The following is a 24,072-nucleotide window of genomic DNA, read 5'->3' as shown; positions in this document are numbered from 1 at the left end:
CTGAGATTTATTTCTTAAAATTTTAATAATAATGCTAAGAAACGACCCATCTACACGCAACTGTGTGAGTTTAAAAACAAGGGCCTCATGATTAACACGGTCAAAGGCAGCATTAGATTCAAGGCCAAGCATACAAACTTCATGATCACAATCAAGGGATTTCTGTACCGCATTGGAGATAGTAAGAAGCGCATCACATGCTCCAAAACCTTTACGAAAACTAAATTTCAAACTTGGGAATAGATGATTACCTTCAGCAAACCTATTGAGATGGTTTGCCAGAAGACGATCAAAAACTTTAGATAATATGGGATTTATGGAAATTGGGCAGTAATCAGTTGGACTTGAGCTATCACAAACACATTTACATAGAGGAGTAACATTACCAATTCTGCAACAAGTGCTAAAAGCTCCTCTTCTTGCTAACTTGCGCAAAATAACAGATAAGAAATCTGCAGTCTTTATAAAAAGCAAAGGAAAAATACCATTTAGCCCTACACCTTCATAAGCATCTAGGTCCATCAACAGAGCTTTAATTTCACGCAATCAAAAAGCTAAACTAGTTAGTTTAGCCTCGGGAAAACAGGAATGAGAAAGTTCGAGTTTCTCATTACTCTGTTTACCGTCAAACTCAGCCAAAACGGTTGCCTTTTCCTTTGGACAGTGAGTGATTGAGCCATCTGGTTTAAGTAAAGGAAGGACTGTCACTGTCACATCCACACCAAAGAGTGCAGATTTAAGGGTAGACCACCAGTTATGTTCCTGAGTTGTACCAGAAAGGGTTTCTTTTATGGTTAAATTATATTTCTTTTCAGTTAAAGCATAAACTCTCTGAGCAAAAGCTCTTAAGCTGAGTATAGTTATTCCAGGTCAAATCTGATCTGTTACCTTTCCAAAGAGGATAGGCCTCCTGCTTTTCCAAATAAGCATGTCTACAATCATCATTGAACCATGGTTTTTCCTTCACTCGGTACCTTTTGCCACAGTATGGGGATTGTGGTAAATCAAGAAAAGTCCAATCTCACGTTCAAGCAGAGTATCAAGTATTGAGCATGCGGATAGACATGGCAGCAGAGATACTTTCTATCAGACAATCGCATTAGCAATCTTTTCTCCCCAGCAAGAACTGTCAGCTTAAGAGTGGCAATGACTACTAGGACATCTCTTGTCTTTGGAGAAACTTGTTCCTTACAAGCTTCTCTTATCTGTCCCTTCAGCAATCCCTTTCACCATCTTGTTTCAGTGGGACAAGAGGTGTGGGAGGATTTAGCTTGGGAATCAATGGAGTGCCCTTCGAAAATGCTGAGCTTTTCAGACTTGTCTAAGAAGGGATGGGGTTTACAGCTGAGGAAGCAGGCTGCTTGGTTGTTTATATGAAGAAGAGAAACTCCGTAACATCAACCAGTTGGAAATGAAGACGGCACTCTTAGTGCTTTCAGCATTCCAAAAGTGTCTGATAAATCACTCGGTAGCATTGAAAGATAAGCAAAAACATGATCATAGTGGTATCAATCAACAAGTATGGAGGTACTATGTCACACCACCTTTGCTGCAGTTGAGCTGACTGCAAGATTCAGTTCTTTATATGGAATGTACTGTCTGGTTTTGATGAAATTAGGTCTTGCATTTAAAGATTACTCCTCGTAATGTTGCAGAGGCATGACTTCTTCCTTAATCTGATGTTTTTAGTTTTAAATTTAGTTGATTTCATATACCTGTATTGCAGATAAATAACACAAATTAGTTCATTTTAGAAATTTCGGGCTAAGAATATAAAATACATTGTTTTGTTACTTATAAAGTACTGAAATGATTATTTCTTTTCTGCAGGATGAGAAGTGTATTGCTGGGTTTCGAACAGTATTGGTAGAAAAGTGCTCAGAGTTTGCCAGTGATTCAACCAGCCAACAGTTGCGGGAATTGTTAGGCAATGAAAGTAAACATGTTGGTCTGTTGATCTCAGAGAGAGTAGTTAATCTACCTCCACAATTTTCATTGCCAATATTTGAAAGCTTATTGTAAGTAGACATTTTGTCATTTTTTAATGCTGACTGTATATATTGTACTTTTCTGATCTTAATAATTAATTTTTTATTTAATGTAAATAAAAAAAGAATTAACAATAACTAAAGGTTACCATTTATTGAGAACAAGAGGATTTAGCCATAAATACTAATAAAATTTAGAATGGTTTTCAAATACTGTAATCCTAGATGTTATTGAAATTGAAAGGATTATTATTTGTATTAACATTTTATTACGCACACAAGGTATGGAAATGAACATTACTGGAATACACCGGAAATTTTTAGCTTCTGTGCAATGTTCTTTCCTGGCTTGTTTTGAATTAGTAATTTTCATGAAGCTTGATGTAGAAAAGCAATAATTCAAAATACATTTAATATATAATTTCACAAGGGTATACTGTACTTCAAGTTAATGTATTTGTTTACTTTTTCTTCAAGAATTACATGGTAAGAATATTATTATCCCATATATGGTAACAACTCAATTTTCTATGATGCCATAAGGAGTAGATTATCAGTTTTCTCATTTTCTCTATTGTATCTTAAAAGTTTGCTGCACGTCTTGTAGAGGGATGATCTTTGTATAATATTTGCTCTGTTGATTTTCAATTTTTATGTTATGGTCATGCAGAAAGATGCATAAAGTGAAAGTCATTAACTGAATAGGCTAAAAGTATAAAATTTTACCAGAAAAATATGCAGAGAGAAATGCATTATGCTAGCCACGTTTGCGTATTTGGTACATTGTATGTATTTCTGGATTGAGGGAAGGGGCTCACCACTGGTTAGTTTATAACCCTAGAATATGATGATTATATCCTTATGATCGATATTGTAGAAGATAATTGCTGCTAAAAGTCCATTCTTATACATACTAAAGTCTTTTCCATCAATCTGAAAAGAAAAAACTTTGAAGCCTGATTTCTTACAACATTAAATTTTCAGAGAAAAATTGATAATTTTTATTTATAATATCGAGCAATTTTTGTCATTCAAAATAGAAAAGGTAGGAAATTTTATTGCCAATAATCTGTACATTCACTTCTATCATAAAAGAAAAGCTTCCATATGAATAATAGTAACCTTTGAAAGTGACTTTTATACATTGATAAAATAATACATATAAGAATTCTATCTAAATTTTTATTTAAATGAAAGAAATTGACCAAATAATAACAAAGGAACTTGAAGTAATCCCAAAACAACATTGTTGCAATGGGGTTTGAGTTACCCTCTTCAACGCCTCATATCATGATCACCCATACTCTCATTTTTATTGGTTAACCCAAAACATTTTGTAAGCAAAATATATGTAGTATGTATGAGATGTAAATAGAACATAGTGGGTAGATTTGTATATTACATATGATTTTTAATTCTCTCATTCTAAAATCTTTTAATGAATCATACAGGAAGGAGCTTGAAGAAGCCAAAGCCAAAAAGATGCCGTATGAATTTGCATACCTCATTCTCATATGTAAAGTGTTCAAACATGAGAAGAAAAAGAAGAAGAAGAATAAAACTGTTGAAACAGAAATCTGGAGCAATCCAGAGGAAGAAGTCATAGCTGAAGTAAGATATATTAATAAAATTGTAAATTTTAGATTTTGAGATATACTGTAGATGCAAAATTACTTGTTCCTACATGCATACATATCTTGTCCTTTAAAAGGATTAAATTTTCAGCTTTGTTAGAACTCAGCTGTTAAAATTTATAATAAGGTGTCCATAGTTGCTTGTGGGTGGTATGGAAGCCCTATCCTCAGCCAGCACACTGAGTAGTCACTTTGTTTTCAGCTCTTGGAAAGTTGACGTATTCCCGGCAAAGCCAACTAGCCCTTTTAACCTTTCCTTTTTAGATAATTTTATGCAAGGGACAATAAGGAATTAGTAAGGTTTTGCAGTTTTCCCAATAACTAGCTGACTGACGGTTGTATGTGCAACCTGCCAATATCCTCTTTCTTCTTTTTGTTTAAAAGTATTCCTGTTTGCTGTTTATTCTCTCACTTGTGTGATGAAGATGTCATAGAACAGAGGAAGTTAGTTTTCCTTGGACATTGTTGTTTACCCTCAGAGGAAGGAGTGTCTTCCCATGTCCTAATATGTCTTTACTCAATGGAGTGTTGGTGCTGTCGGCCTGAGATAGACACCACAATAGAAGGAGAACAAGTTAACTCTTTCACCTCTGCCTCACCATCTCATTAAACACACTGCCCATTGAGTAGCCCTTCTTTTGGATGGAACTCCTAAAGATCAATTGATAGGAATTGCATTTGTCTGAATCCTACCATTTCTCTCCTTATGTTAGAGGCAGTGTTACCTGCACTCTAAATGTATACATGTGCCTATAAGAGGAATGGTAGAAGATTTCGTCAGTGAGCTCCTATGGAACCTTGTCCTTACCAGTTTTTTGTGCCCTCATCTGTTTGCACCAGCAACCCATTGAAATACTACCGCTAGAGAGTTATGGGGTCCTCTGACTGGCCCAGACAGTACTACAGTGGATCCGTCTCTCTGTTTATGGTTCATTTTCTCTTTGCCTACTCATACACCGAATAGTCTGGCCTGTTCTTTACATATTCTCCTCTGTCCTCATACACATGACAACACTGAGATTACCAAAGTATTCTTCTTCACCCAAGAGGTTAACTACTGCATTGTAATTGTTAAGTGGCCACTTTCTTCTTGGTGTAAGGGTAGAAGAGTCTTCAGCCACGGTAAGCAGCTCTTCTAGGAGGAGGACACTGCAAAATCAAACCATTGTTCTCTATTGTTGGTTTGTGCCATAACCTCTGTACCATGGTCTTTCACTGTCTTGGGGGGTATAGTTCTTTCACTGTCTTGGGGGTATAGTTCTTTCACTGTCTTGGGGGTATAGTTCTCTTGCTTGAGGGTACACTCAGGCACACTGAAATGCCATCTCCTGAGAGATTGTACCCACAGAAGTTAATGGAGGGGGAGGTGATCCCAAACTTGCGGCACCTGGTGAGCACTTCATGGATTTAATGAAGGTGTGTAACGTAGTCTTCATTGTAAAGGAGGATGTTGTCTATGACCTTAACACAATTTTGGACACCTTGAAGGGCCATATCACCTAGCAGACAGAAGGCGTCGCCAGTAGCTGCGAAGCCCATCGGTCCTCTGCAATGTATGATCCAACCACATGGCGTAATGAAGGTAGTTAAATGTCGATCCTCTTCTGCTAGCTCCATTTGTCAGTACCCATAGAGAGCATCAGCTGTGGTGAAGTAATGAGCCTTCGGGTCCACACCATAAATAGCTGTGTAGGGTGTGGGTGAAGCGTGGGCTGGACGAGAAACTTGGCTGTTCAACCAGCAGGTTTGATTATCCCTTGGACCACCATAGAATCAAGCTCTTCTTTGACTTGGTCCATAAACGCAAAAGGAATCTGTCTTGGAGCGTGGATGGCAAAAACCACTGCACCATCCTTTAGGGTGATTCTCATGGGAGGACCAGTCATTGGCTTGAGAGGAGCTGTCTTCAAATCTTTTTTTGAGACCAACACATCTTTAAACTCTTGAAGAAAATATTCCTTGGCTGCTGAAGGTGATGTGGTTGCTGAGAAGGGTAGCTCCTTGCATCTATTTACATGTTTGACCTCCAAAATAGGTTTGGGGAAGTCTGGAGATGATATGGCCAGTTCCTGCCAATGACCATAGGATAAAAGTAGAACTTCCACATTTTTGTGAACTTGAATCCTGGCATGACAGAATTACTTGCCTAAGGTAGGGGTAGCTTGTAATATACCCAGAGCAGGTGACTTCGGAGATGTATCCGCTGTGAACATCACATTTGGTGAAGGTGGTTGCAAACAGCTCCTGGAGATACCCATGGTGTCAAGGTGTTGCTGGCCAGTAACTGACTTCGGCACCTGTGTCCAGTAACATCTCGATGCGAGACTTGATATCGCCAGATGACAAGAGTACACAGATAGGTTTGGGCGTCTTGGAGATGGTGTAAGGCGACCTTAAGCGGCGACAGCTGGCCCTTGAAAAATCTTGTGGTTTGTTGGAAACTGAAGAGGCACCACTGTTGCTTGAAGCTCTGTCTTGGTAACCATTTTTCTTGTTATATTTGCAGCATTTATCGAAGTGTCCAATATGGTGACCATGACGGCACTGGACTTTACTGGCAGGACACTTCAATGTCCTGGACCAATGACCAACACGGTCACAGTTTTTGCAGGTACTGTTGGCAGCAGGGCATTTATCCGGTTCATGCTGATGGGCACAGTAGTGGCATAAAGCAGCCGGGTTCAAGGACTTTGTTAAAGGTGGAGTCTCTTTCCACATGGCTTCTTGCTTTTCTTGTAGGCAGAAATGTTGCACAACTGGCTGGGTGGCCCACGTATGACAGAAGTTGGAGGTTTAGCGGCCTCATACGATCAACATGCAGTGACGAAATCTTGTAGAGGAGAATTGGCATCCAAGGCAATCAACGTCTGGAATAACTCCGCATCTCGGATACCCCTCAAGATGATCATTTTCAGCTGGGTTTTCTCATATGCAGAAGCATTAACTGGGCACAAATCAACTTCTGCGATGCAACGAAGTCTTACTTAGAAATTGGCGAAAGATTCTCCTTCCATTTGCTTACAGCTAAGCAACTCTCTTCGGCAAAGCACTTCGTTCCTCAAATTCTTAATGTGCAATTGTAGAGCATCAAGGACTTTATCTACAGATTTATCTGTAGAAGTGGAAATTTTTAATGTGTTCTAAAACACGCTGTGTTTCAAGGGTTAAACACCTCCTCATCTGGATCATCTGGCATTCACGTGAAAGCTTAGAAAGAACCACCATGATGGCATAGTCATCCCACCGACGTCTCCATTTCCTGAACATTTGAATGTTGCATCTCCTTTCAGTGAGGGTGGCGTTTGAGTCGTTGCTTTCTGTGGAGGTGGGAGAGCAGATTGATTGGAGTCTGAAGTCTCCTCTGTGCCAGGTGTAAGAGTACCTGGATGAGAGTGGACGATAGGTGCAAGAGTTTGGATGAGGGCATTAAATCATGCATTTCTTCTCTTCTAAGATCATCCTCTCTTAGGCAAATCGCTTCTTGTTCCCTTCTTTCTTCTTCATGTTTTCTTTCTTGTCTTCTTTCTTCATCTTTTTACAAGCGAGATTCCTCTAAAAATCTGATCAAACTGAGGAAATCTGACCCAGTAGCTTGAGAGGCAGACGGTGGCTGGTAGTGGGGGCTGTAAGAAAGGTGGGGAGGGAGAGGCACTGCGCTCCAACACTGTGGGTGTGGGTATCGTCGACATTGTAGGCACCCATGCCACTGATAGTCCCTGTTATGCCATCTTCTAATTGATCTGTAAGTCTATCTCTCAAGGCCATTATTACTTACAATGTGCAGACAGAAAAAGTACAGTTTTAACAATTATTAACAATAAACATGAACTGTTGTAAAAGTCAAAACTAATAAGAAAGATTCAACGAGGAGTGAGTGTGAGCATGTGTGGTGAATACTTCAGGCAGTTGGTTCAGTGGGGTGAGGGGAGCAGCAACTCACTAGCATACCTTCAGGCAGCAGCAGTCACCCTGCTGCGAAGGTTGAGACCAGATGTGGGTACGCATGCTCCGCCCATACCACAACAGAATATTTGCTTGCGCCTTGAAATAACACGGCAAATAATACACTGGAACGTATAAAAAAGGCTTTAAAAATGCACAATACACTGCACAACACTTTAAAGTTAACTTGCATCAAAACACTGCACATGAAATAAAATAAATTGAATAAAACCACAAGAACATTCGAATTGAGCGTCCATTAATGGCGTCGACCGGTTCCTATTGTCCATGTCTTAAAAGAAACTTCTCACAATACGATGCTATGAGTTCACTGCGTCATGTATGTGTTGGTAACTTCCTTAACCTTAATAGGTGGGGCAAGGATACAACTTGTGGGAACAACGGGGATAACTTTTCAGTAAGAGATCAGGACGAACAAGACAGTGCATCATGGGAACAATAAGTAAGTGTTGCCAATGCTATTACAATGTTGCTATATCATATTAATAAGCAAGTGTTGCCAATGCTTATAAAATGTTGCCATATCATATTTTTGGGCTCAAGCCATGGAAGGTTCCTTAAGGTAGCTTTTTAAGGGATATTTGGCTACAGTGATATTCCCAGAGAATTAACCATTAGGTCTCCAGACTATACCTCAGAAATTTTGAATGAGAAGGTAATGAGAAAAGCAAAGTCCATCAAAATTCCAGGGAAGGCTGTTTTGTGTTCCCAAGACAGACTCGAACAAACCCAGAGTCATTCTAGACTTGTCTCCACTCAACAAGTTCATTGAGAACAACGAGTTCCGGATGCTTACATTGCAACACATAAGGACCCTTCTACCAAAAAGGGGTGTACACAGTCTTAATAGACCTGGCAGATGCTTACTGGCACCTACCAGTCAGTCGCCCCCTCTCCTCCTACCTAGGATTCAGGCTACAGAAGACAAAATTTGTCTTCACAGCCATGCCCTAAATATAGCCCCAAAGGTATTCACAAAACTCATGGACACGACCGTCCAGCACCTGCGCTTCGAAGCAGTACAGGTAGCAGCATACCTGGATGATTGTTGGGTGCGGGCAGCATCCAAGACTACTTGTCCGCAAGCGGCTGGAAAGGTGATCCAGTTCCTGGAACACCTGGGCCTCAAGACCAGTCGCTAGACGTCTCGCTTTTTTCCAGCTCACAAGTTTCAATGGTTGTGAATCCATGGGAACTTGCAGTCACAACACCTCTCCATTCTATTAAAGAAGGGGAGAAAAATATAGCGGTATCTGTCAGGAGACTAATCCAACACAAGAGGATTTCAAAATGCCAACAGGAAAGAGCACTGGGCTCACTCCGGTTCGTAATAGTGATAGTCCCGGTGCTAAGAAGCATAGCCAAAGGATGCTCCAGGAGTCTGGAGAAGATACGCATCAAACGCTCGAAGAGATCGACAAGGTTGACACCGACCTGATCGCGCACGCTATTGAGGCCGCGGTCAATGAATAAGAGCCTAGCACAGACAATTTATTTGCAACCACCACATACATCAGTGGCGATACACACGAAAGCCTCCATGGGGAGGCCATCTGTATGAAAGGAAAGGGCAAGAAATTGATCATTCCAGTTCAAAACTTTCACATCAACATCTTGGAGGCTATTACAGTCCTCATGACGTTGAGGAGACTATCCCCTGGCAGAACAGTCTACATTAGATTGGCTCTCAACAACGAGGTGATAGTAATATGTCTAATCGACAAGGCTCGAGTTCACCTCACATCAACCATGTGATGTTAGCCATCCTCCGCCTGGCAAGGAAGAGTAGATGGCATTATCAAGCAGTTCACCTTCAAGGGTTCCGCAATGTGACGGCGGATGCTCTGTCCAGGCGAAAGCCGGTAGAGACAGAATGGTTCCTAGACGCAGACTCATTCTCTCTTTTTCTCGATGAAAGTCCCGGAACTGCAGATTGACCTCTTCGCAACAAGCGACAACAAGAACTAGTAGCCCCTTACGAGAACCTTAAGCAGAAGCGTTAGTCGTTTTGTCTTTTGACTGGAATGGATGGAATCGATGTATCTGCTTCCACCAACCAATCTCCTGCTAAAAGTCCTCGACAAGCTAGTATCCTGCAAAGGAACAGCTCCTGTAGTGGCACCCAAATGGCCCAAAAACAATGGTTTCCTCTAATTCTAGAATTGAAACTGTAGCTGTTTCCTCTGCCGTACCCAGCTTTATCAATCTGGTGCAGAAGTCGGCTATTACATTTCATTTCCGAGAACCAACAACCTGAATTTCAGGATTTTTTCGCCCTAACAGCGAACAAAAGTTCGGGATCTCGTAGAATGTGCCCGACTTCATTGTAGAGTACAAGTCAAGTCCAAGCAGTAGACAATATGAATTGTCTTGGAAGAAAGGGGCACCCCTCGTGAAAACAAGGTAACCTACAGAAATTTCAAAGGTTTCTGTCTCTCTTTCTTCTTTTACCTACTTGAATGAGGCCTGACTTCCACTACGATAACCACGTGTAAGTCGGCCTTGACTAGACCTCTTCTATACGCCTTGAGATGATCCTCATAAGTGAAACCTTTTAAGGTACCGAAGCATACACTAGACCCAAGCCGACAACCACTCTAAAGCCCATTACATGGTCGTTGGTCAAAGTCTTACACTATGCTTCGAACCTAAATAATGAGGATTGTATTCCAAAGGCGCTATTACAGAAAGTCAATTTTCTGTTCGCAATAGCTTAACCCTTTTACCCCCAAAGGACGTACTGGTACGTTTCACAAAACCCATCCCTTTACCCCCATGGACGTACCGGTACGTCCTTGCAAAAAAATGCTATAAAAATTATTTTTTTCATATTTTTGACAATTTTTTTGAAAAGATTCAGGCATTTTCCAAGAGAAGGAGACCAACCTGACCTCTCTATGACAAAAATTAAGGCTGTTAGAGCAATTCAAAAAAAAATATACTGCAAAATGTGCTGGGAAAAAAATAACCCCTTGGGGGTTAAGGGTTGGAAATTTCCAAAGAGCCTTGGGGTAAAAGGGTTAAGGGGCTAGAGTTAATGAAATATAGGCCATATTCAGTTCACAGAAGAGGGAGAACTGAATCCTTTCCCGATCCTACTTTTCTCGCCAAAATGGGCTGCCCACCAAAAGGTGGGGTCCTTGGAGAATCTGCCCACTGAAGGAAGAAGTCTCCCCATGTCTTTTAGGGGTCTTAAGGTCTATCTTCGTAGAACTTCAGACTTCAAGGAAGGACAGCTCTTCCGAGGCGATACCTTAGGATAAAAAATCTATCCCTAAAAATAACTGAGAGCAGTGCTCACCTACTTATCCGTAGAGCGGATCCTGACAGCTCACCCTTAGTTCATGATCCTAAGAAAATTGCTTCTTCATGGAACTTCTTCCAACACTATTCGAAGCAAGTTCATAAGATAAGACATGGTGGCGGCAGGTAGTTCTAAAGAACCCGTCGTCTAATCCTGCGACGAACAGTGAACTGCATTGTGACTTACCAGTGCATCGGGTGCATGGGTGCATTTACCCTCAAGTGCAAATCATAACTATGATTAACACACTGTTCCACATAGGTGCATATCTGACCGATAACACCAGTGCCGAGTGAACATTTGCGTCACGGTGTTTACACATTTTCAAAATCTGTACAGATCAGTCAGATTTGGTCTCACATCTCTGTTGAGTGGCATCATTTCGATGAAATTACATTTTTTCCCAAAAGGAGAAAATATGGACCCTGATGTGTTTTCAATGCCGTATCAGATTCATATCTGATTGTAATTACAATTGATAATTTAGCTACATGGTAAAATACTGATCGTATTTGCGTCTTATTGCTGCTATCTCAGTAACAGACGAATAAAACATACTAGTGTTTTAATTAAGTCCTAGAAGGGCCCAACTTGAAATCAGAGTACAGATTTCCAAGGGATAAAGGGTAATCTCTAAGATTTACTGTCCGTCCCTATGGAGATACAAACTTTGAGTCCCTTTTGTCGAATTCAACACTTTCCCTGCGGGGGACAGGAAGCCCTAAGCTAGTTCCAAGCTTAGTGGATATGACAGATAACGGTAATGTCATATATAAAGGTCTAGGAGACCATATAAGGAACTCATTCAAAGTAAAGGCACTTATACAAACCCACAGATATAGTACTGTGGTACCTCTACATACGAATTTAATTTGTTCCAGAAACTGCTTCGTATGTTAAAACGATCGTATGATGGAGAAAATATTCCCATAAGAATACATGGTAATTCATTTAATTCGTTCCTCAGCCTAAAAACCCATAACAAATCCTTAATAAATGGCTACACATAATTACACATAATAACATAACTGCATAATATGAAAGAAGCATGTAAAAAAGGTATTTTGACGAAGGAAAAATCTATTTCTGGGCGAGAGACCTGTGCCGCCCAGTGAAATGCTCCTATAGTACCATTTCTAAGGAATATAACTGCTAAAATATTATCAGAGAAAAAATGTATAGGAATGCTAGGTTGAACTAGCTCGCTCACCTATAGGTGTCGGTATAATCTAGGGCGAAACAGACCAGAGGTCTCGTACCATTTAGATATCTCCTCTTCAAAATCCCTCAATAGTGAGGTGCGGTTCAACCTCCCCTGCCACCAGACTAGTACTACTAACTCTACCCACGCTTGCCCAGCACTCCTTTTTTAGCACCTGATACATTTAGTTTTTTTTTTTTTTTTTTTTTTTCTCGGTGTTTTTTTTGCATTATTTTCTCCTTCTCTACGCATCGATGGCGGTTTCCCAAGTTACTCCATCGAAGTTAAGTACTTTATCCATGAGTTTTAAGCGTGAATGGGCAGTGTAACCGTTTTTTTATTGTTTCAGACGTGTTTGAAAGAAACATGTAAAAAAGATGATTATAAAGAAATAATAAATAAAAAATGTGTTTTATTGCCACTTTACCTTAGAGACAGGCCAACGCAGGTGTAGGATTTGCTACGCCAGGAGGAGACGGACGATCGGCGAGAAGGTAGACATGGTGTTAACATGTTCTTTAAATAAATACTCTCTCTCTCTCTCTCTCTCTCTCTCTCTCTCTCTCTCTCTCTCTCTCTCTCTCTCTCTCTCTCTCTCTCTCTCTCTGTCTTCTTCCCTGTTAGTGTTAGAGACGTCTATTAATTTTTCTGAGAGAGAGAGAGAGAGAGAGAGAGAGAGAGAGAGATTGAACAAAAATGTGTTGTGTACGTATGATTTTTAACATCGTCAATGAGTTGAAAGACAGTTAAATGTAACTAAAAAAAACAATATCAGCGAATCTGAATTCCTTTATTAACTAAAACAAATGTATTGATACGAACACACTCGTGTGCGTATACGCAAACACACACACACGGAGGAGGAGGTAGAGATGGTGAATGCGATACGTACTGTAACTTACACTATGGAGACTTTAATCTAACTTAGCTTATTTATTTTTTTTTTAATTTTTATTTTTCATATTTTTTAAATTTTTTTTTCTTTTGATGTTTAATTTTCATCACTTTCAGTGACGAGTTACGGTATGTTATCGCAGTCACCATCTCTGCCTCCTCCCAGACCGTCTCTCTTACTGCGTAGCAATTCTTGCACCTGTGTGTGTGTGTGTTTGTGCATACGCACACGAGTGTATTTGTATCAGTATTTATTTTAGTTAATAAAGGAATTCAGATTAGCTGTTATTACTTTCTTAGTTACATTTAATTGTTTTTCAACTCATTAAAAATCATATGTACTCTAAACACATTTTTGTTTAATCTTTCTCTCTCTCTCTCTCTCTCTCTCTCTCTCTCTCTCTCTCTCTCTCTCTCTCTCTCTCTCTCTCTCTCGGAAAAAAATAATGACGTATCTAACACTTTAACAGAGAAAAAGAACGAGAGAGAGAGAGAGAGAGAGAGAGAGAGAGAGAGAGAGAGAGATTTTATTTAAAGAACATGTTAATGCTATGTTTAGAGAGAAACAGAAAAAGAGAGAAGTCTTATTTAAAAGAGTTTGTTAATGCTATCTTGATTTTCTTTGCTTCACCTTTTTCTTTCTTTCTGTTCATCACGCTGGCCCCCCTCTTAATGAGAGAATGCCTTGATGAAGTCATTGAGCTTCAGCACGGCATTTCACTCCCGTGCTGAAACTTGGTGACGGGCAAGAGGGCTCTCGAACTTGGGGAAATTACTTCCCCAGTTTGAATCTAAATTTCTCTCTTTCACCTTTTTCTTTTTCTCAATATTACTTCGACCTTATCCTAATTTCATAAACTTTCTTTCGTCTTGCTTTCCAAATTCAATGAGAAAAATTTCCCTCATTATATATGTGTATATATTATGTACATATATATTTATTGTTATTTTTTTTTTTTTCTTTCCTATGGCTTGGATGTTTCTCATCAATTGTAGCCCCGGCGTGGATGTTCATACATCCTATATTGCTGCCTGCTTTGATGAGTGGGAGGAGGTGTCACGGTTGGGAGGTGTTTGCATTCAAAGCTATATGTGAGAGTATTGGATGATTTCAGCTATCTCGAAGATGGTTTGGACCTTTTTGGCGGAACTATTCTCAAGTGTTGGGTCTTCGGAATCCAGGGGGATCCAATGCTTGGGGTAGGACTCACGGCTTTTGTCTGGAAGCCCGTCATTACAGATATGGGGAGGATGATTCCATAATTTCTTGGTCTCAGTCCTAACAGGCGGGTTCAGCTTACACCTGTGCCTCTATATCTGTTTTGATGCTATCCTTCGGGTAGGGTATGGAGTGGACCATCTGGGAAGTATACTCTCATTGTGCCGATAGTGGAAAGTGCAAATTTCTTTTCTGGCGTGTGATGGCCTAACATTCTCGAGCAGGTACATCTAAGTAACCCTTTTCTCTCTCTCTCTCTCGTCTAATGGATTCTTTAAGCAATGAACCCCTATCCCCTGGATACGCTGACTCTCCCCCGGCACTGTTGACGACCTCTGCTAATTCAATTAAGGAAAATTCTGTTGACGACTTAGGAACAAAAAAGGACCCCTCTACTAATGTTTCAAAACCAATTAAGTCGGGTAACAAAGGGAAACTAAGAATCCTTCATGTTACCCAAATTCCAATAAATACTGATTATGATATGATATATAAAGCATTTAGATGCTATGGAGTGATAAAAGAAATTAGAATGAAACTTGAAAATGAAAAATGGCATTCATGGATAACTTACAATAATCATGAAGAAGCATTCAATGCAATATGTAACATCTATGATATCAAAATTAATAACCTAAATGTCATGGGTGCCCTATGTGATAAGATACCAAACAGTTTGGATGTATATAGACCTGCTGACTGGTTTGAGAAAGATATCGATTTAACTATGCTCCCCCAAAGAAAGCCAAAACCACCAATGTGGCTTGTTGCCGAGCCTAAAGGGAGTAATGGGAATTATTTTAAAATTAGCAAACTAATTCAGAAAAAGGTAGGAACCATTGCACCAGGTGATATATCTCGCTTTGGGAAAAATAGCTTCCTAATCCATGCTAAATCATTCACGCAATCAGTAATACTGTCTAACCTTACGACAAACAGTGATGAGGATATGTTAGATGTCAAACCCCACCTAAACTTTAGTTACGGAAGGGGAGTAGTCTTCAATAAAGATCTTTACGAATTTACAGAAGAGGAAATACTAGCCATGTGCCCATTAACAGTGTGGAAAGTCCATAAGATTCCTGGGACGTCAATGATTATCCTTACTTTCCAGGATGCTGATGTGCCTTTCCAGATCGATATTGAAAATGAAAGAATAAAAGTTCGACCTTTTAAACAAAAGCCCTTACAATGCTTCAAATGTTTCAAATTTGGACATCCTTCTAAAGTTTGTAAAAATGAAAAAATGTGTAGCATCTGTGCCAGTCCCTATCATGGAGAGTGTACACTTGAGCCCAGCTGTTTGAATTGCAATTCAAACCATAAATCCACTGACAGGAGCTGCGAGATTTATAAGTTTGAAGAAGCAGCCCTCAACAAATCCAGTGTAGAACACATAAGTGTAGGACATGCCAAAAGACTACTGAAAAAACCAAACAGCTATGCAAATGCACTGAAATCAAGAGAAAATATACCACAGGAGACATCGAACCCACATAGTGCTGCCAGTAATTCCCAAAAAGGAAATACATCATCTAATGATAGTAGAGTTTTACGTGACAAGGTAAGCATATTGCCTTCCAAGGCTTTACCACTGTGTATTAAAACTGCAACACTGCCCACTTCTATACAAACTTCATCCCCCATTACCAACAATAGTACTAACCTCTCTCAGGCCATGTCCTTGCCCGATTTGATGGAAGTTCCACCCGAAACAAAGTTACCAGGTGCACCTGTGGTAGGGAAGGTGCAAAAACCTGGTAAATCCTCACCACTGATAAATAGGAAAAGAGAGAGACCTGCATCTCTCTCTCCACCCTCCATTAGAAACGTCAAGGTTATGACATCAAATAAATTTGATGTTTTGTCTGTTGATGTTTCTAATGGACCAGAAGATAAACTGAATAAATCAGAAATTCAAGTTGAGGTCCACCATCCACCTCAACAAATAGATCAAAAGGATACAAAGAAAAACACAAACATAAAACCCATTATAACAAGACCACCTCTGAAGAAACCTACAGGTAATAATGTTAGATTAAAAACTGCTAATGGGAAGACCTCATCCAAGATGTCTTCCAGAAATAATCCATAGTTTTCTCCTCCATTTTGCAATGGAACTGTCAGGGTTTGAGGGCCAAATATGAAGAACTTAAGCTCCTAATTCATGAGCATTCCCCCATAATTGTATGTCTACAGGAAAGTATGCTTGATTCTAACACTCCTAGTCCTCGAGAGTATGTTAGCTATAGAACACCATATAATCAACAAGCAGGGAGCCATGGCGGAAGTCTTGTATACATTCGTCGAGATGTTCCCCAAATACCTATGTCTATACGTACAACCCTGCAGGCAGTTGTTGTACAAATTGATATAGGGAGAAAATATACAATTGGCTCTCTGTACTTACCTCCAAATGATATTATTTTATATGATGACTTAGCAGAGGTCATTCAACAACTCCCTCAACCATTTCTCTTACTGGGAGATATGAATGGTAGACATCCCTTATGGGGTGATATCCTAGCAAACACAAGGGGCAATATTATCTCATCAATTGTGGAGAATGAGGATGTGGGACTCCTTAATACAGGAGAGCCCACACACTTCCATGTTCAGACAGGTACCTTGTCATGCATTGACCTTTCAATTGCAAGCTCTAACTGTCTTCTTGATTTTGATTGGAGGACATTAGATGATTGGCATACTAGTGATCATGCACCAATCATTATAAACACCAACAATGGTCCACCTATACAGAGATCGCCACGATGGAATCTTGACAAGGCGGACTGGGAAAAGTTTCGTGAGCTAAGCGAAATTGAGGGGGATGCTGAACAGGTTGAAAATATCGATGATGCCATAGACTTACTGAATGGAACTCTCCATACAGCAGGAGTCAATTCAATTCCCAAAACAACAGGGTTATTCAAACGACGACCAGTACCGTGGTGGTCTTCAGAACTAACTGCCCTCCACAGAGCCACAAGAAGATCTCTAACACGATTGCGTAGACTCCGAACTGATGAGAATTTAATTATATACAAGAAATGTAGAGCACAGTTCCGTCGTGCCATGAAAGATGCAAGGCGCCAGTCATGGATGTCTTTTGTTTCCTCCATTAACAGTAGAACACCACCATCTGCTGTGTGGAGGAAAGTAAAAAAGATAGCTGACAAATTCACCCCCAACCCACCACCAGTGTTGAAGGTGAATGGTCAGTATGTAACTGAAGCAAATGATGTTAGCAATGCCCTGGCTAGTCATTTTTCAAATGTATCCAGCAAGTGTGTAGGAGCCCATGGTCACCAGTATAGGAGCGTTGAAGAAAAGAAAATTTTAGATTTTGGAACAAGAAGGGAAGAGTCTTATAATTCTCCTTTCACTGAAAGAGAATTTGATTCCGCACTAGCTCATTGCAACGATACAGCCCCTGGACCCGATGGAATTCCATATGCAATGATTAAACATGTCCATTTTAATACAAAGCTATTTATTTTAAGCATTATTAATAGAATATGGCATGATCATAGTTACCCAAGTGTTTGGTAACTAGCTATTATTTTAGCCTTTTTAAAACCCGGTAAAGACAAGTTTTTAGCAGCAAACTATCGTCCTATTGCATTGACATCTTGTTTATGTAAAATCATGGAGAAGATGGTCAATGCAAGGCTGATATGATACCTTGAAAAGAAAGGTATTTTATCACCGATTCAATGTGGATTCAGAAAAATGCACTCAACGACTATTTGTGAAGCCTTTGCTTCCAAACAGCACCATGTTACAGTATTTTTTGACCTTGAAAAGGCATATGATACCACATGGAGATATGGTATACTTAAAACCATTCATGGAATCGGATTGAGAGGAGAGCTGCCCACTATTTATTCAGGCATTTCTTTCACATAGAGTTTTTCAAGTGAGAGTTGGGGAAGCTCTATCAGAGAGTAAGTGCCAGGAAGAAGGAGTTCCTCAGGGTAGTGTGCTGAGTGTAACCCTTTTTGCACTAGCAATTAATGGGATATCCTCAGCCATTCCCCAGGATGTTCTCTCAACATTATTTGTGGATGATCTCTCCATATCATTTGCTGGAGCCAGAATGGCAACGGTTGAGAGAAAACTACAGCTCTCGATTGACAAAATTATCCAGGGGGCCGATATGCATGGATTTAAGTTCTCGACAAGTAAAACTACTATCGAACATTTCTGTCTTATCCGGGGAGCACATCCAGACCCGGATATATACATTAAAGGTCAACGGATCCCATGTGTATCGGAAACCAAATTTTTAGGTTTGATATTTGACTGTAGACTTACATGGGTTTCTCACCTAAAAGCGCTAAAAGCTAAATGTGTTGAAGCTCTGAATATTTTAAAAGTATTGTCCCATACATCATGGGGGGCAGACCGCAATACTATTTTAAAATTATACAAGGCCTTGATTTTTTCCAAAATTAGTTATGGTTGTGAGGTATACTCTTCAGCCACCCCAAGCCGGTTGAAAATATTAGATTCTATACATCATGCAGGTATTAGATTGTCCACGGGAGCATTCAGAACATCACCTGTCCCAAGTCTCCTTGTTGATGCTGGAGAGTTACCACTAGACCTTTACCGGATGTCTTCTATTCTTCGGTATTGGTTTAGATTGCAAAGACTCCCTAATTCTTTAGCCTTCCAGACTGCAAGCCTTGTAAGGCACCCAACATACTTTGAAATGCACCCAAAATCTCCTCAACCCTATGGCTTTCGGGTGAAACAATTATTAAACAGTCTGGATATAATTAGATGTAAGGTACTTCCATTCAAGGTATCATCAACGCCTCCATGGAAGTTACCAGAGATATCTTTTTGTAAATATTTTATAGGAGATAAGAAGAATATGTCAGACCTAGAAGCCAGGTCTCTTTTTAATGAACATGTTAAAGAACATAGAGGATCAACTTTTATCTATACTGATGGCTCCAAATCTGATGCTGGCGTTGGATTTGGGGTACATAGTAATAGTTTTAATTGTAGAGGTGCACTTCCTCTGACCGCTTCCATATTTACTGTGGAACTGTATGGCATATTAACCGCTATTGAGAAAATAGCATTGGAGAAGGAGGGTAATTTTACAATTTTTAGTGATGCAAGGAGTGTCCTTCAAGCTATAGAAGTTTTTAATTCTAATAACCCTCTAGTTTTAAAGATTTTTGAATGGCTTTTTATTATTGGACGGAGAGGTATAACAGTTCACTTTTGTTGGGTTCCAGCACATGTAGGTGTGTGTGGGAATGAGAAGACAGATTTACTGGCTAAGAATGCTGCATCCGAGTTGCTGCCAAGAAGGTATCCCATTGCCTGTAATGATTTCTTACACGACATCAAGAAGTTGGTTTGCAATAAATGGCAACAGCAATGGGATACCCTAGATGGGAATAAAATGCGAGAGGTAACAAATGTTATATCTCCTTGGAGCTATAATATGATGCCCCGAAAATGGGAGACGTCTCTTTGTCGTCTCCGTATTGGTCGCACTCGGTTGACACATGAGATTCTGCTGAAGGGCCAACACCAACCGTATTGTGACAACTGTTTAGTACCTCTAACAGTAAGGCATTTGTTGACCGAATGCCCCAATTATAACAACTTGCGGAATAGATATTTGTTTGAGGCTCGAGGTGAGGGTGGCAGGTTCATCCTTGCCAAGATTCTTGGAAATGATGTGTCCTACCATGCAAGTGGCATTTTTAGATTTATTTCAGAAGCAGGTCTTCTGAAAAATATTTAACTTTTATGACATTCAATTTTTATGATTTTAATTGAATACTCTTTAATTTTTTATTTTATCTCATTTTTTATTTTTGTATACATAAATTAAATGTTACCGGCGTCAATGACCTTAGATGTCAGGATGCCTGAAAACTTTAAATCATTCATTCATTCACACTGGCTCTTCTCACAAATGATCGTTGCCAACAATATCTTTGTCCTTTATCCCTATCAACAAAATGCGTTCTATCTCTTCCAGGGTATTGCTACGATGTCTTGTAATAATTGTGATCCCCTTCGATGGTTTATCTGCTTTAATGGCTGCCTTCAGCTTGATGATCGTCGAGATCATAGGCCTATTCCGGCCATATTGTTTAGCCATACAGTATCACTCACATGCACACTGCTCTCATGTTTTTCTATAATTTCTTGCTTCAATTCTAATAAAAGAATTGCCTTCTTCTTTTTCTCACCACTACCTGTACTGAAACTTAGCTTCTTAGGCACCATGATTATAGGTAAAATAAAAAAGGAAGAAAATAAGCACAGTTAATAGCAGACCAAACAGAGGACAACCACACGATACACACAAGAACAGAGAACTGAGCACTCGACGCTCAATGGTGTAATGTTTACTTCGTATGTTGGAGCAACACTTCGGGTGTTGAGGCAGAAATTTGCTCGAATTTTACTTCGTATGTTGGAAAATTTGTATGTTAGGACATTCGTATGTAGAGGTTCCACTGTACTTTCAAGTAATTCTCTGGTAAACTTCCATCAGGACGACATAGCTGAGCCCCAAAAATGGATTTTGAGCAAAGCAAAAAATCTATTTTTGGGTGAGATGTCCATGGCGTCCTGATGGACCCCCTCTCCTTTCTAAAAAGGAGTATACATATATGTAACAAAGGCCCCACCCGAAATTACTCTATCTGTGGCTATCTATGCGTAATTGCAACAAGGAATAGTTCGCTGGGGTGGTACGGGGAGGGGATCCACCGGGTAACCTTGATAACGGCTCCCCTTCAATTTCGCCACTCTTCTTCCTCAAAGCGAAAACTCTATTTGGGGTGAAGATTGCCATGTGTTGTATCAAGAAATATGTCCCCTGATATTATGCGATATCCTTAAAAGTTATATTAAGGATACTCGCGCCAGGAGTTAGATTTCTGGAAACCTGTGGTTAATTCAATGGGAGTATCACTGTAGCCAAATATCCCTTAGAAAGCTGCCTAAAGGAACCTTCCATCAGGACGACGTGGCCATCTCACCCAAAAATAGATTTTTCGCTTTGCTCAAAATCCGTACTCTCAAAAAAGGGACTCACATGATACCAATACATAAAATTATATGGGCTAAAAGGGGTTGCACAATGAAACCTATGGTAACCTATAACATGTTGATATTGATGTAATATTCATTATGAAGATATTTCTAAAAATTTAAGAAACATATAAACGAGACTCCTTGTTATTTGTATGTGCGCATATTGTTGATACAGTAGTGAGACCTTGAAATCAGCTGATCACAACCAAAGATAAACAAAACAAACTAGTCCATGATAGTTGATTGTTAAAATGCTCCTTAAATTAAGAAATAGAATGCAAAAGCTACTTTAATAAAAGCATATGATATCCTTTGTATCAAGAAAATGAAATAATGAAATCCATCCATATACCAAGGCACTTCCCCCAATTTTCAGGGGTAGCCGACATCAAACAAATGAAATAAAAGGGGACCTTTCCTCTCTACGCTCCTCCCAGCCTGACAAGGGACTCAACCGAGTTCGGCTGGTACTGCTAGGGTGCCACAGCCCACCCTCGCCCATTATCCACCACAGATGAAGCTTCATAACGCTGAATCCTCTACTGCTGCTGCTATCTCTGCGGTCCTCCAAGGTGACCGGAGGAAGCAGCAGGGCCTATCCGAACTGCGTCACAATGACTCGCCATTCATTTCGTATTTCTAGATTTAGCACGCTCTCTTGCCTCTCACATCTATCCTTCTATCACCCAGAGCTTTCTTCTTTCCATTCATCCACCCAAACCTTGGCCTTCCTCTTGTACTTCTCCCTTTAACTTTTGCATTCATCACCTTCTTTAGCAGACAGCCATTTTCCATTCTCATCACATTCGTATCCACTCTAGCTGCTAACTCATTTCTTACACCCGTTCTCACCCTCACTACTTTGTCCCTAACCCTATCTACTAGAGATACACCAGCCATACTCCTCAGACACTTCATCTCAAACACATTCAATTTCTGTCTCTCCATCACTTTCATTCGCCACAACTGCAATCCATACATCACCGTTGGTACAATCACTTTCTCATACAGTAAGAAAATATTGAAAATGTGTGACCAAGATGATTACAGCATCATGACACAGCATAATAAATCTACGGAAACTTCACATTTTGAGTTTGACACGCGTCCAGATCAAGTTACAACCCATTTCTTAGTTCCTATGTCAGTTATAAGTCAATGAATATCTGTAGTATTTTCCCAGCAATATAGACCTAAGTCCCATCTCAACCACTCTTCTTAGTCTTAAGGTCTAAGGACAAAAGTGGCTTTTCTGTGACAGACGATTCAATGGCCGTTCCATTGCCGCTGAGGACATATTCTTCTTTTAAAGGACCTGGGTTTGTATAGCTATGAAAAATACAAAATACTTTTAAAACTATATACTGTATTTTTATATAAGAAATAAGTAGTAAGTTCACTTTAATTTTCCCTGAAAATAGCCCTACCAAATTCAGTTTTAAACTCTATCTCTTTAAAGTTATGTAAATGAAACATTGTAATGTCTTTTTAAGTTTTTCAGTCTGGTTTAAAAGTTCTGAAAATTTTTTATTTTTTTCCCCTGAGTCATGATTATCATAAACTTATTGACTCTAGTTAATTTGTGTATAGATACTGAACTTTGCATTTTCACTGATCTTTACTTCCTGTGTGATGTTTTTAGTCAAAATAAAGATTAAGTTTATTAGTTGTGTGTAGGATTTAGATTTTGTTTTTCTTTTTTAAAGACAACTGTTTTCCTGTGAACAATTCAATTCAGCTTGCATATTATATCATAATTTTTTCTACAGAATGTTGCATATAATTTACTTTTCATTTTTTTTTATTTCCAGGAATCTTTGGCTAGTTTTGATTATATAGTGAAAGGGGATAAGGCAGTGACTGACGACTGGGATGAAGATGATCCCCAGTATACGCCTTTTAGAAGAGTATTGCTTTTAGATGCTAATCGCCTGCCAGAGATTTTAACTAAGGTTAAGCAAGCCATTTATCAGTCGTAAAGAAAGTTGGTAAATGCTTTTTCTACTTCTTGAGGCCGTCATGAAAGTCTTGGTCACCTTTAGACAGGTATAAAATAAAATCTATGTAGATTTATCATTATTCATTTACTGTTTTAACCTTATGAGTCTCCTCAAATATGATGTTGGTCTGTTAAATAATTGTAGCTTGTAATGTTAACATTAACCCCAAAAATTTCAAAACCAACTCATTGGATGTTGAAGAATGACTGATGTATGACAGTTTAAAGGTCATTTATAAATGGCCGAGGTAAGGGACAGGGACATTGCTTTAAAGACTGACCATATATACATATGATCAGTGCCCAAGCTCCCTTTCCACATAGGGTAGGACCAAGGAGAGCCAGACAATGGCTGCTGATAATTGGCAGGTAGACCTAAAGGCTCCTCCAAACCCCCCATCCTTAGCTCACAATAATGGTGAAATTGCAGAGAATATAACAAACTATTAAGCTTGAGTTTTGAAACTTGGTCCAGCAGATTGCCAGGCAATGCAAACTTATATTCCACCCTTACTATCCACCATGATTAACATAGGAAAGGGTACACGGTACCTCTTATGGCTTTTCTTTCATAAAGTACTTCAGTACTTTTGATAGTGGAGATACCTCCGCTCAGTACAGGACCTGGGTGCTAGTACAGTATGCTTTAGAGTGCTGAGCCAGACAATGACTGGTCCCAAAGCTTGAACGACTATTTAAACTTTTAATGAGGTAGTAGTAGAAGCTGGCAGGTGGCGAGTACACCTCGCCCACCCGTCAGGCAGCATAACGTTCACTTTAGGGTATCGGC

General features: G+C 39.6%; 1 protein-coding gene across 1 annotated transcript in view; it reads left to right on the top strand.

Moving 5' to 3' along the window:
- LOC137620691 (protein BCCIP homolog) overlaps window positions 1-23,362 on the top strand; it is a 79,267-nt gene extending 55,905 nt beyond the window's left edge. The window contains exons 4-6 of the mRNA XM_068351038.1: window positions 1,831-2,018; window positions 3,440-3,599; window positions 23,095-23,362. Coding sequence (XP_068207139.1) covers window positions 1,831-2,018; window positions 3,440-3,599; window positions 23,095-23,262 — 516 coding nt within the window. The 3' untranslated portion in view covers window positions 23,263-23,362. The remainder of the gene's footprint in view (window positions 1-1,830; window positions 2,019-3,439; window positions 3,600-23,094) is intronic.
- The last annotated feature ends 710 nt before the right edge of the window (window positions 23,363-24,072 follow it).

The sequence above is a fragment of the Palaemon carinicauda genome, chromosome 27, assembly GCF_036898095.1.
Source record: "Palaemon carinicauda isolate YSFRI2023 chromosome 27, ASM3689809v2, whole genome shotgun sequence".
NCBI lineage: Eukaryota > Metazoa > Arthropoda > Malacostraca > Decapoda > Palaemonidae > Palaemon > Palaemon carinicauda.
The sequence above is the reverse complement of the archived record's forward strand: the minus strand, read 5'-3'. Positions and strand labels throughout refer to the sequence as shown.